The sequence below is a fragment of the Somniosus microcephalus genome, chromosome 21, assembly GCF_052327205.1.
Source record: "Somniosus microcephalus isolate GS21.2 chromosome 21, FLI_Smic_1.0, whole genome shotgun sequence".
Taxonomy (NCBI): Eukaryota; Metazoa; Chordata; class Chondrichthyes; order Squaliformes; family Somniosidae; genus Somniosus; species Somniosus microcephalus.
Window position 1 is genome coordinate 45747038 of NC_141007.1, and position 13538 is coordinate 45760575.

The 13538-nt window shown below is 39.1% G+C and overlaps 1 protein-coding gene across 4 annotated transcripts in view; it reads right to left on the reverse strand.

The window, feature by feature from the left end:
• LOC147102761 (SEC14-like protein 1) overlaps positions 1–13538 on the reverse strand; it is a 66827-nt gene that overhangs the window by 17092 nt on the left and 36197 nt on the right. For all 4 annotated transcript variants that reach the window (XM_085963543.1, XM_085963542.1, XM_085963544.1 and 1 more), the window contains exons 3-9: positions 13360–13509; positions 10790–10921; positions 6762–6890; positions 5350–5593; positions 4839–4948; positions 3042–3231; positions 351–439 (exon numbers count right to left, since the gene is read on the reverse strand). In XM_085963543.1, the coding sequence (XP_085819669.1) occupies positions 351–439; positions 3042–3231; positions 4839–4948; positions 5350–5593; positions 6762–6890; positions 10790–10921; positions 13360–13509 (1044 nt within the window). The remainder of the gene's footprint in view (positions 1–350; positions 440–3041; positions 3232–4838; positions 4949–5349; positions 5594–6761; positions 6891–10789; positions 10922–13359; positions 13510–13538) is intronic.

Genomic DNA, 13538 nt, shown 5'->3' on the forward strand with positions numbered 1-13538 from the left:
CCTTTGTTCCTTGAATGTCTCAATCTCTCCAGCTTTCTATCCTGTCGCTGACCTTCCCTTTTGTTCTTTCATCGCTTCCCAGCCCCTACATGCTTTAAAATCTATCCCCTTTCCTGCTTTTCTCCAGTTCTGACGAAAGGTCTTCGACCTGAAACGTTAACTCTGTTTCTCTCTCCACGGATGCTGCATGGCCTGCTGAGTTTTTCCAGCGTTTTCTGTTGTTATTTCGGATTGCTTATTACATTTTTGCTGACTATGCAGAGTTCCACTAATTCAGCAGAGATAATACTAGAAATGTGCATTAAATTCAGTAAATTTTATAAAAAATACAATGATTAAAATACACTTACGTGCCGCAGCAGTGCTTCCTCTCCAAGCGCTCTGACAAGACCTTTGGTATCCATTTGCCCAAGTCTTAAAATATATAGGGGTCTCCCATCTGTAAAATAAAATTGCAGCGTTACATTATTTATTGCTGTTAACAGAAAAAATAAAATGGAATAATTTTAAAAGATTCCATGTCTCTAGTATTTAAAATCCTCTGGTTGCCAAACATATTATAAAATCCAAAACTATAACATGCAAAATAGCCAACTAGAAATTAGTCCTCTTGTAGAGGCTTACCCATTCTATTCCTCGGAGTATCCAATTCAGATACTCAGAAATCACATAGGCCCGTAATTTGCGGTCAGCGGCGAAGAAAAGGCGTCGATGCTGGTCCCAAAGAAATCTTCCCACAAAGATTTTACAATCTCTGCGGCAAGAAGTTTGGCTTTTCCAATGTTCAATTGAGATCAGTGTAGTTTAGTGGGAATTCCATAGCGCGAGCTGCTGTGATGTCAACAAGCTGTCTAAGCAGCCAATCACAATGCAGAATTCTCACAGTACGTGAACTAGCTCCTTTTATTCTGACTTTTTAAAAATGTTAGTGAGCAAAACAGAGATTGGGGCTCTCACATGGGGAAAAGGTAAATTTGAAATAAAGATGAACAAACTTTAAAAAAATTTTTTTTTTGTTGAAGTTTCTTAAAAGTTGCAACTTATTAAAATGGATAAATTTGACACTCCACAAAACTAAAATTAGTTTTTCAGGGCCATAACGTTTGTTTAGCAGCCAATACGCTGTTAAAACCCCAGTTACACCTAATCCAACAAGGTCTAAACTTTTAATGGAGTATTTAACGGTGATATTACTGTGGAAAAGACAAAGTTTTCATCAATTTCACTGATTTCCTGCTATGGGGGGGGGGGGGGGGGCAGTGTCAGAGCAGTGAATGACTGACCACAACTTCATATTTTCCGCGTTAGGATGCACTTGCTCTAAATCTGAAGTTGCGGTCAGTTTCAAAGGGGCAATAACAGCAAACTAACTTTATTACCCACTGCAAATTCCGGGCCATTGTAATTACAGGTAATAGTAAAACTGTCAGTCATCAATTTTTGCTTCCATAAAACTCTCTGTGGCACAGGTAGTTTAACTAGTCAGCCGTTTTGCATATGCACAGAATATTAAATATATACAAACTGGAAACGTTTGCTTAACCAGTTTAAATGTACAAAACTGAAGTGAAGGGCAACGCTCTAGGTTTATTCAATGCATTAAAAAACCTAATTTACTCCTGCCCTTTGCAGTTCAATTTCTACCTTATGAGATTCTCCAGCTCAAAGGCTCTCCATAAATAGTACCAATACTACTGTATGACTGGCCCACAGCAGGTACAATTCAAAAAAAGGAAATTCAGATACTCTTCTTCAATATGAATACACACCTCACTTCATACATCCACTCCACTAAGAACTACTAAAACAGAAGCACAGATGGGCAAATTTGAACAGATAATCTGGCACTTGAGTTTACAACTGCTTATCAAGAACCTAAGCACTTCTACTGTTGGGGCAGCCAATACAAATACTCAAGTTTTAGATATAACCCCTATATAAAAAGACTGTTACAATGGACCTTGTTATGAGCATAATGTCTTATATATACTTACTTATACTCATTTACATCACCACCACCTAGCTGCAACATATGATACGATGAAAGCATATTGGACTTTCTATTTTAATTGAGATTGGGGGGGGGGGGGGGGGAAAGAGGGGTAGATCATTTTGTTAATGTAAGCTAGAAATGGCTGAGTTAGAACACTTTCCATTTTTCCAGCCAATGCCAGAAGCAAGCATCCCCAAGTCAGTTAGAACAGTAGAGATGAAGGACAGCCCCTCCATATAACGTCCAATACTATGGACGTGCATTTCCATGGGTGCCCCCCGCTTATCAGCCGTGACTTCAACGCAAGAACCACAAAAACCTCATATAAACAACGTAAACAGCTACACTCTTTTCCCATCGTTTCCACGGCTCTTCTGCTGAAGTTATGGCAGGCAAGTGGGAAACCCCCGCAGAAATTCATGCCAGACAACAACTTCAGAAAAGCATGCCTTCTTGCACAAATATATTGCTCCGATTCCCTACATGCTTATAACTCAAGTGCAATGTCCAACCTGGTATCAAACTACACAAGACTTTAACTTGTAACCAATGAACTACCCAAACAAACCTCACTTTGGACCTATATTGAGAGAAAAAATTTCAACCACGATGCTAGGCTGTAATGCTGACCTATGAGGCAAAGGACTGTGCTCCCACCCACAATGGTATCTAGTCATTTAAAAGTAACACTTCTACAACATATGCCCTCAAACTCTTGTGGTGTATGTGCCTTTAAGAGCCCCCTGTGTACTGTAATGCTGGTAATGGCCACTCGGGCTATATAAGCCTGTATATTGTCTTGTATCTGTTAGTTCACCTCCAGACTTTGTCCAGTAAACACCTGTAAACCAACTCCTGCATTCCGTGTCTTCATTAACACACGGATACAACAACTCTCATCTGATCATGAAAAATAATGCTATCAGTATTGATAAGATTACTGGCTGTTTAAGTGTCTAATACTGTTCAAGGAAACAATATTTATACAATAGTCTCATTAACAGTGTGATAGTCTAGTCATTGTACGTAAGGTCGCATTTGGTGTAACCTTTGTCATGGTGATGCCAGCCTCCTGTGTAATAATCATGCAGCACTTGAGGTGGTGTCCAAGTCTCCAGCAGGTAGTCGACTTTGTGCTGTTTGCGCCAGGTCAAAGACTGGCACAGAAGCTCTCTTGCTTTATCTATATTGAAGTCACGTGCTCTTAAGAACCGCAGAATGTGCTCATCTTTAGGAATCTGTGAAAACGATAATATAATTAAATTTAAAGAAGTGAAAGAACAAGGTAAATTTCCTATTAACTGAAGGGAAACTGAAAACTAAAATCCTACTTCTTGCCACTGTTCAAGGAATCGTAGCTGCAGTTTCATTGATCAGAATTTTATCCAAATTACACAACTGCATTCTTGGTTTTGGCCTCATGACTACAGTAGAAATATTGAATTTCATTAAAGGCAGCTAAGAAAATTATTTTAAGTGTTTATAACTGCAACAAGATCTTGCAGTCTGATTGAATCATCAAATGCATTGCTCACAGATCAAAACTTTAAAAAAAAATATTGTAGGACATAAATACAGGGGAAGAGGAGGCCACACCTTGAAAGGAGCAGGCGAGTAGTCAAGGGGAGTCACTGCCATCTCACATTCAGCATGGTATGGGTAATGCTTTTTAAAACGTTCCTAGTTTCCACCCCCCCCCCCCCCACTCTCTCTCTCAGCCCTCTTTATTTTGCCTTCCCTTCCATTCTTCTCTCCTTTAAAGTTTTTGACTTTTTTCCTTCACTACTTCTGTTTCTACTTTTCTCCTCCTTCGCCATTTACAGCTGAGAAAATGATTTAAAATGGTTTCAAGCTTTGTGGATGGAAGCTGGGAAACATTGCAATCGTGTATGATCATACCAATGAGGAGCTAAAAAGCAGCCACAGGCACTGCGCTCTCGGGCTGTGCAGCCATAGATATACAAGAAACATTCTCAACCAAGGTCTGCTTCAAAGAATGAAGCTCTTTGGCTTACCTTCAAAGCAGAAGGTAAGCCAAAGCTCCCAGAGAGGGAGAAGCTTGTGTGTGAAAAGGTTGTTGCAATTTCTGGAAGAAGGAAAAGTTCTTGCATGTTTATAATGTTTTTCCTAAAGATATGATTGTTTGCTATTTTCGTGACTGGGAAATTAAGAAATAAGTGCCTGTTTTTTGATTAGCTCAAATTACACGAAAATAAATCAATCAAGCTTTGTGCAACATGAATATTTCCCAAGCAGCAAAACTTTTAATTATATGGATTTTCTGTTTAAAGCTTAAATTGCTGCATTAATGATTAAATAGAATTTCCTACAAAGTTTCACAAAACTACCATTTTGAATGTGGAATTTATATAAAACGTATTTTATATTAAAAATTCACATTTTTGAGCTTTGATCATGATTCAGCTGCACCGTGTGTTGTAAAGTTAGCTTAACACAAAAACAATTTAAGCTAAACACACACAGGCCTATGGTGCACCTAAAGGGGAAAGCTCTCTGGTTGCAAACACACCAAAAAAAGGGCAAAAAGGCCCATCAAGCTTGCCCCATTTAGTAAACGGAGTAACCCTGCACACCATCCTCCTACCTTTAGTAATGCTCCTGGGAAATAAACAAAGTGTAGCTAAAAACATTTCGTTTAGCAAGATCAGTGATACAGCCTAAAATTCAAGAACACGAATATAAATAAAAAATTGACTCTGATGCAGTTGATGAATATAGGTCGAGAAGAAAGGGATGGTGATTTACAGATTTAGGTTACAGGATGAGGTAAGCTCATTTGTGTCCTTGCTATTGCAGCAGGTCATTGCGGCTATTACATCCTTACCTTGCCTTTGTGTGCTTCCTGAAGCCATGTTCGAAGTCTAATGAGACAGCTCTCCTGCAGTGGTGTCAAATCACCCAAATAACGCTCAATGTAATCAGCATCTAGTTTATCTAAAACACAATCAGAGCTCAACTTTAAACATAAATTGAGTAAGTTCATTCTCTTTAACCTGGAACTCCAGAACTAGCTAACTACATGCTTCTATGTATTTTAGACAGATGAAAACAATTAATGTGTTATTTTCTTAATACTTTGCACCAGCATTTTTATATCCAACAACCTAACAAGATTATTTACACCAAGGACACTACAAATAAATATTATGTGCATTTCGCAATCTGTTTTTAAAATATTTATAGAAAAATGTATTACTGTTTCTTATTCAAGAGCCTGAGTGTGATAAAATGAATGCGCATAACATACTTTCAGACTGCGCAACGATTCTATAAACCCGAAGAGAAAGAAAGATGCAATTGTACAGCTAAGGAAATGAAAGTCCCAGGTGATTTACCATCTGGTGTTCCCGAGAGAGAGTCAGGTGAATTACTGGAAGCAACAATCGGGTCCTTGTTGATGTGTTCTTCCTTTCCAACAGCATCACCTCGGCCAGGTATGGCCACAGCTGGAGAGGAGGTTAGCTTCTGAACAGGAACTGACTTTTCTATGCTGATGCTAACTGTCGGTGTCCACCGTGGTTCATAAGTAATTCCTTCTTCCTCTAGCTGTTTCAGGTAATATTCAATTATTTCTTTCCCCTATAAAAAAAAGTAAAAACATAACCCATAGCATCTTAACATATTGAAATATATAATGTACCAAATCCCAAGATAAAACACTTGCGCATTGTGGAATTTAAGCCAGTTAAAGGGGAACTTAGTGTAGAGATAATAACAGAAGATATGTACTGACCATTATGTCTATTTTGTGCCAGTATTTTCTCTATTTTATTGGTTAAAATATATTTAGAACTTCAGTCCTCCAAGGGGGCCCCTCTGTACAATTATTTTAAAAGTATGACCATCTTGGATGATGTGCAGCTTCGAATCAGGGCTACGGGGAAAGGGCGAGGGACTAGCTGAGGTGCTCTTGCAGAGAGCCGGCACGGGCTCGACGGGCCGAAATGGTCTCCTTCTGTGCTGTAACCATTCTATGATTCTATCGTGTTGAAAAGTGTTTTGCTTTGTTGTCTTTTACTCAAAGCAGATTAAATTATGGTCAGTAAGAAAAACCTTCCAGAGAAACATCTGTAAACAGTTAACAATACATGTGTCAGTCACTGGCTGATTGTTGTGGAAAATCACTGGGCAGAAGTCAAGTGCCTTCTGACCCATGGGGATCATAGAGTCTCAGCAGCAGGCTGCTCTTTTGCACCTCTTGATGGCGACTCAAAGAAACATTGGTGATACAAGTAGCTGCAGGTGGGCGGCCTAGAGAAACCAAGTTAACTGTGAAGAGCAACATTACAAACGTATATTAAAAAAATGATTACAGTGGAGCAAACTCAGTGTAAGTCTTAGATGCCTAACACATGGCTCCTGCATAAAACATCAAAATTAAAATCAAATCAGAATAAGGACTGACAGGAGCAATTTCAAATCATCCACTGTACTTACCTCTACACTAAAAGCTTTTTTTAAAAAATGATTTCAGTATAATTTGCAAAAAATCATCTTAGCAGACTGACAAGACAGATATTTTACTAAAACATATTAAAGGGTTGAAAATTATCACACAGCCAAATGATCTTGTCTACGATAAATATTCTTGCAACTTTCAGGTATTTTCTTCATGACCAGGTGGCTCTTGCATTATGAATTGGGTATAATACTTCTAATCAATACAAACTTAATCACAGTTAGACATACAAGGGATAGCCTGTCTCAAGAAACTGCAGTAAAACTAAATGCCTTTTTATTCACATACCTTTTTGATGCTGCTGGCGTACTGCTTCATTGCTATTTTTTCAACAGTACTTTCAAATCCAAAAAAAGACTTGATATCAAGACTTGCTGACTGCTCAAAGCAGGTCCAATCTTCATTTTCTGGGTGAACCTGGTAGCACATAAGAAAAGACATGCCAGGTGCAGCTCTGATTTTTTAAACAGTTCTAAATAATGGTTGTCACATTGTTTGTCTTGTTTTCTTTTTAAAAAAACGAACCAATTATAAAGCACAATCTGTAAATTTCAAGATTTAATATTTCTAAGTATGACTGAAATGTTGCACAATAGCAGGGTTCTTTGGTCATTTAATAGAGATAGGGCTACTCCAGTGCAACTTACATTTTACATTAACAGATGTAGAAAATAAAGTAAATCTTCACCAAATATGGAATGGGCTAATGTTCAGTTCTACTTCCTCCCATCAGTTCTTAATACACCATGACTGATCATCAGGTGTGGTTAGGCTCTGGGGGCTACTGATAATCTTTCTCGAGAGGCAGCAACTTTTCCTGGTTTAATACATTTTGACATGTCAAAGATTCGCCTGGCCACATCGATGACATGCTGTCAATCTGCAAAACCTGGAAGGCTTTCAATTGGTTGACATGACTGGCTTTGGAGCTGGTTTTCAGCAAACAAAACACCATTGTTTTTCTCAAGTTTCGCGAACCTCCAAAATGGATATTTTTTCAACAATGTGGGTTTTTTTTTAAAGAAAATAGGTTAAAATCGATGGGGGGTGGTGGGAAGTAAAATTTAAGCAAAAATAGGAGAGTAAAAGAAATATATGGGGAAGACAACTAAAAGAGAGCAAACAGGATAGGTGTAAGTGTTAACATTTTGTTAAGCTCAATCTATGAAATGTGTAGTTTAGTCATGTATGTATTAACATTGCAATAAAAACAATTCCTCACATTTAAGTATTACTGTAATACTAATATTCAACTTCATAGCTCGAATTGAAAAGTTAAAACTGTATGGACAGAGATTCATTTCCCTGGAGCTACTTAAATGTATTACTAAAATTTCCACAACTTCACTTGCTTTGTAGGAGTATACATTAAAGAAGCATACAAAATGTAACCTATTTATAAAAGTGCTGGTTTATATGTAATATTACAGGTTAGGGATGATTAAAAAGCCAAATTTAAATAAAGGAAACTATGATGGTATGAGGTGCAAGTTGGGTAGGATTGATTGGGGAATGTCAAAGGGTTGACAGTGGATGGGCAATGGCAAACATTCAAAGACCGCATGGATGAACTACAGAATTTGTTCATCCCAGTTCGGCATAAAAATAAAACAAAAAAGGTGACTCAACCGTGGCTAACAAGGGAAATTAGGGATAGCATAAGATCCAAGGAGAGGACATATAAATTGGCCAGAAAAAGCAATAATCCTGAGGATTGGGAGCAGTTTAGGATTCAACAAAGGAGGACAAAAGGATTAATTAAGAAGGAAAATAGAGTATGAGAGTAAGCTTGCAGGGAACATTAAAACTGACTGTAAAAGCTTTTATAGATATGTGAAGAGAAAAAGATTGGTGAAGTCAAGCGTAGGTCCCTTGCAGTCAGAATCAGGGGAATTTATAATGGGGAACAAAGAAATGGCTGACCAATTAAATACATATTTTGGTTCTGTTCACAAAGGAGGACACAAATAACCTCCCAGAGATGTCGGGGAACATAGGGTCTGATGAAAGGGAGGAACTGGAATAATTCAGTATTTGTAGGGAAATGGTGTTAGGGAAATTGACAGGATTGAAGGCCAATAAATACCCAGGGCTTGATAATCTACATCCTAGGGCACTTAAGGAAGTGGCCCTAGAAACAGTAGATACATTGCTGATCCAGATTCCATCGAATGCTGGAAGATGAACAGTACCCATGGATTGGAGGGTAGCTAATGTTACCCCACTATTCAAAAAAGGTGGTAGAGAGAAAACGGGGAATTACAGACCAGTAAGCCTGACATCGGTAGTGGGGAAAATGCTAGAGTCCATTATAAAAGATGTAATAGCAGAGCACTTGGAAAACAGTGACAGGATCGGTCAAAGTCAACATGGATTTACAAAAGGTAAATCGTGCTTGACTAATCTACTGGAATTTTCTGAGGATGTAACTGGTAAAATAGATAAGGGAGAACCAGTGGATGTGATGTATTTGAACTTTCAAAAGGCTTTCGATAAGGTCCCGCATAAGAGATTAGCGTGTAAAGTTAAGGCACATGGGATTGGGGGCAAGGTATTGACTTGGATAGAGAACTGGTTGGCAGACAGAAAGCAAACAGTTGAAATAAACGGGTCTTTTTCCGAGTGGCAGGCAGTGACTAGTGGGGTACCGCAGGGATCGGTCCTTGGACCCCAGCTATTCACAATATATATTAATGATCTAGACGAGGGAACTAGATGTAATATCACCAAGTTTGCAGATGACACAAAGCTGGGTGGGCGTGTGTGCTGTGAGGAGGATGCCGAGAAACTCCAGTATGATTTGGACAGGTTGGGTGATTGGGCAGAAGCATGGCAGATGCAATATAACGTGGATAAATGCGAGCTTATCCACTTTGGTGGCAAAAACAGGACGGCAGATTATTATCTGAACGGCAATAGATTGGGAGAAGGGGAAGTGCAACGAGACCTGGGTGTCCTTGTGCACCAGTCGCTGAAGGTAAGCATGCAGGTGTAGCAGGCGGTTAAGAAGGCAAATGGTATGTTGGCCTTCGTAGCGAAAGGGTTTGAGTACAGGAACAAGGATGTCTTGCTGCAGTTGTACAGGACCTTGGTGCGACCACACCTTGAGTATTGTGTGCAGTTTTGGTCACCTTATCTGAGGAAGGATGTTCTTGCCATGGAGGGAGTGCAGCGAAGATTCACCAGGCTGATACCTGGGATGGCAGGAATGACGTATGAGGAGAGATTGGGTCGATTGGGCTTATACTCGCTGGAGTTTAGAAGAATGAAAGGGGATCTCATTGAAACTTATAAAATTCTGACAGGACTGGACAGACTAGATGCAGGAAGGATGTTCCCGATGGTCAGGGAGTCCAGAACCAGGGGTCACAGTCTAAGGATAAGGGGTAAGCCATTTAGGACAGAAATGAGGAGGAATTTCTTCACCCAGAGTGTGGTGAACCTGTGGAATTCTCTACTACAGAAGGCAGTAGAGGCCAATTCATTAAATATATTCAAGAAGGAGTTGGATATATTTCTTAAGGCTAAAGGGATCGAGGGATATGGGGAGAAAGCAGGGACAGGGTACTGAATTTGGATGATCAGCCATGATCTAATTGAATGACGGAGCAGGCTCGAGGGGCCGAATGGCCTACTCCTGCTCCTATCTTCTATGTTTCTATACCTGCTGTGCCAAAGGTCATCATAGGTACACCAGTAAAGGGGTGAAGCTTTGGAAGAAATGTGGCATTTCTTAAATATTTAATTAAGCAAATTTCAAACGCGAAATTTTCATTTTTCGACTCTTTTAGTCTGCTGGCTTCCTTGTTCTCCTGTTACAAATCAATGCACACTTTGGCCAACAGTATTTGCTTGCTCCCTCGCATTTCCTACAACAGTTTTCGGATTAGGTAACGTATCAGCAGTATCAAGCCACTGAACTGGCACAGAAGTGTTTGTTTGTGATTTATACATTATGCATTCCTTACCACAAGTGAAAGAGCTCTGCAAGTCATAGAAAGCATGTACACATTTACTATGGAGTGTGGAAGATAACTGCAATTTGAATTTAAACACCAATAACCAGACTGAAACCAGAGCATAATGGAACTGGTGGGAAAATACAATCAAAGTCAATTGTTTTCACAAAATACACACTCAACACCTTTGTGTAGCTTTTCCTGTCCTGAACCCTTAGTTATGGAAATTTAACTCTTCTTCTGAACTCCTCTTTTGCCCTGCATATTCCCTAGCTTCAGAAGATAAAGTTGCTGGGAGACAAGTCATTTTTTATTTACATTAATTAGATTTAAAATATTTTGCAATTGATAACATACAGTGTAACAGCAGAATTCATTGATGACAACTCTGTTAGCAAAGGTTTCATTGTGGGCTTCTATCTTCAGTGTTCTCTCCCGCCTGTTCAAAGAGTTCTTCTGAATGAAGTAGATGTAATCAACACCTGCAATCTGAACAACATTATTAAACAGCTATGACAGATAAATCTGTATTACCGTGAAACATAATTATGGCATCAAATGCCTCATGGTAATGGCCATCGATATGTCACAAGTCACACAGCGCATTAATAAAACTAACTTGGATAACTGTATTTACAATTAAAGCAGTCATGCATGTTGTTTATTTAGTCCGCCAGGAATTTCAAAACATAAAAATAAAACATGAACAACACTCAAAATAATCTCTAGGGAGAAGAGCAGACAGAAAATATTCAGAACGCCACTGAAAGGAAGTACACACCAGCATGTAAATGCAATCAACTAAATGGAAATATTTAGCAAAATCAGCACTACATGCTTTTCTGTAGTACAAGTTCAATGCAATGCTGCCGTTAGTGATAACATAGAAACATAGAAGATAGGAGCAGGAGTAGGCCATTCGGCCCCTCGAGCCTGCTCCGCCATTCAATGCGATCATGGCTGATCATCCAAATTCAGTACCCGGTCCCTGCTTTCTCCCCATACCCCTTGATCCCTTTAGCCTTAAGGAATATATCTAACTCCTTCTTGAATATATTTAATGAATTGGCCTCCACTGCCTTCTGTGGTAGAGAATTCCACAGGTTCACCACTCTCTGGGTGAAGAAATTCCTCCTCATTTCTGTCCTAAATGGCTTACCCCCTTATCCTTAGACTGTGACCCCTGGTTCTGGACTCCCCAACCATCGGGAACATCCTTCCAGCATCTAGTCTGTCTAGTCCTGTTAGAATTTTATAAGTTTCGATAACGTAAACTTAATTTGTTTTAACAAATCCAATGTCTGATGACAGAATATCACTTTCAAGTTTAGATAAAACTAAAACAAGTCTTATGAAAGTCAATGATGATTGGGACATAATTATACACAAATAATCCTCAGCTCACCCAATAGTAAATCTGGTTAAGAATCCTTACTGGATCTACAACTGCCCAGCAGATACATACATAGAAATATATAGAAGTTACAACACAGAAACTGGCCACTTGGCCCAAACAGACTGCGTCGGCATTTACCTTCCATACGAGTAGATTGTCCAACCACATTTACCCAGCCTATTCCCATAACCCTTCAACCACCTGTCCAATCTCATCTTGACATGTTGATTGTGGCAGAAACTAACTGTGGAAGTGAATTCTGCAGCCTCACAGCTCTGAGCAAAGAAGCTTTTCCAGCCCTCCGTTGCAAATCTCTTGCATTTAATCTTTTATTTATGGCCCCTCGTTCTTGACACCTCGACTACTGGAAGCAGTCGGGCTTCTTTCTCCCCGTCTCATCCTTTCAGAATTTTAACCACTTCTATCGGATCACTCCACAGTCTTTTTCTAATGAAAAAAGGCAAAGGCATTGTATGGCAAGCTTTCAACATCTTTTACATACTCAACTACGGGACATCATCTATCTTTAAAATGTTTCTCACTACATGAAACATGTCCTCCTATATTAGAGGCATCAAGTGGCTGTGGTATATAGACCCCTGGATGGCACAGTAACAGGAACACAAGAATTTTAATGCAATGCGACAAATAGTTTATGGTAATGACAATTCCCACTTGTTGTATATCCACTGGTGCTCCTATCTGCCCTTATTCTCACACTTAAGATATTAAGGAAGCAAACAGCAAATCATGGTTCCTCCTCAAACTCTCTGAAATGATCGATTAGAATGATTTTTAGAATGAGTGGAAGTCTGTGATAGCCCTTTCTCCCAGTAGCACTGGCTGAATCTTCCCTGCAAGAGGAAGAGAGGACAGCATTATATAACCAGGGCATATCAGATAACTGGGCAATGGCTCAAGCATTCCAGATGCCTGAGGCAAATGGACAACTGATGTTGAGCCCTGCCTTTAAAAGGCACCTCGATTTTGGTGAGCTCAAAACTGTAATTACTATTTTCTACCAGCAGATGGTGATGGTATGCAAGTAACAAGTTGTGCCAACCTTTACAATCTTGCTGGCTTTGGTTTTGCCCGATTAAAGGGGGAGGGGGTTGTTAAAAAAAAGTGTTTTTGCTGAATCATACCACTTATATTACCGAAAATAGACTAATAAAAGTTGAGACAAAAAATGAGTAGCAATGTAAAATACATTAAATAAAGAGTAGAATATTCACAGCAATAGCATTAATAGTATTCAGAGCAGATGAAATGAAGTAAAAAATACACATTAGGGTAAGTTACAAAAATATCTGTAGAGTAACAGTTACGACAGGCAGTCAAGTTATAGATCATAAACAGATTTTAAGCTTTAATTTTATGAATTTCCGCAAGATTGCTCTGCATAATAACTGTTCCTCCAAGAAATAATATTTTAAAGATATTTTAACTTAATAGAATACTTATAAATGATCACCTATTTGCACTGCAATTTACATTCGTAAACTCGCTCAAGTAATCGTCTTAGCCTTACCTTTTTTAGCAGTCTTGGTGCATCTACATCCAATTTGCACCGCCTTTCTAATATATGAACAGTCTCATCCTCACTCTTGTATTCACTGGTAATGTCACTGCCAACGAACATTGGGATTAGCGGGCATGTTGGGAATCGCCTTTCATAAGCCTAGAGAAAAGGCAATTACGCAAAATTAT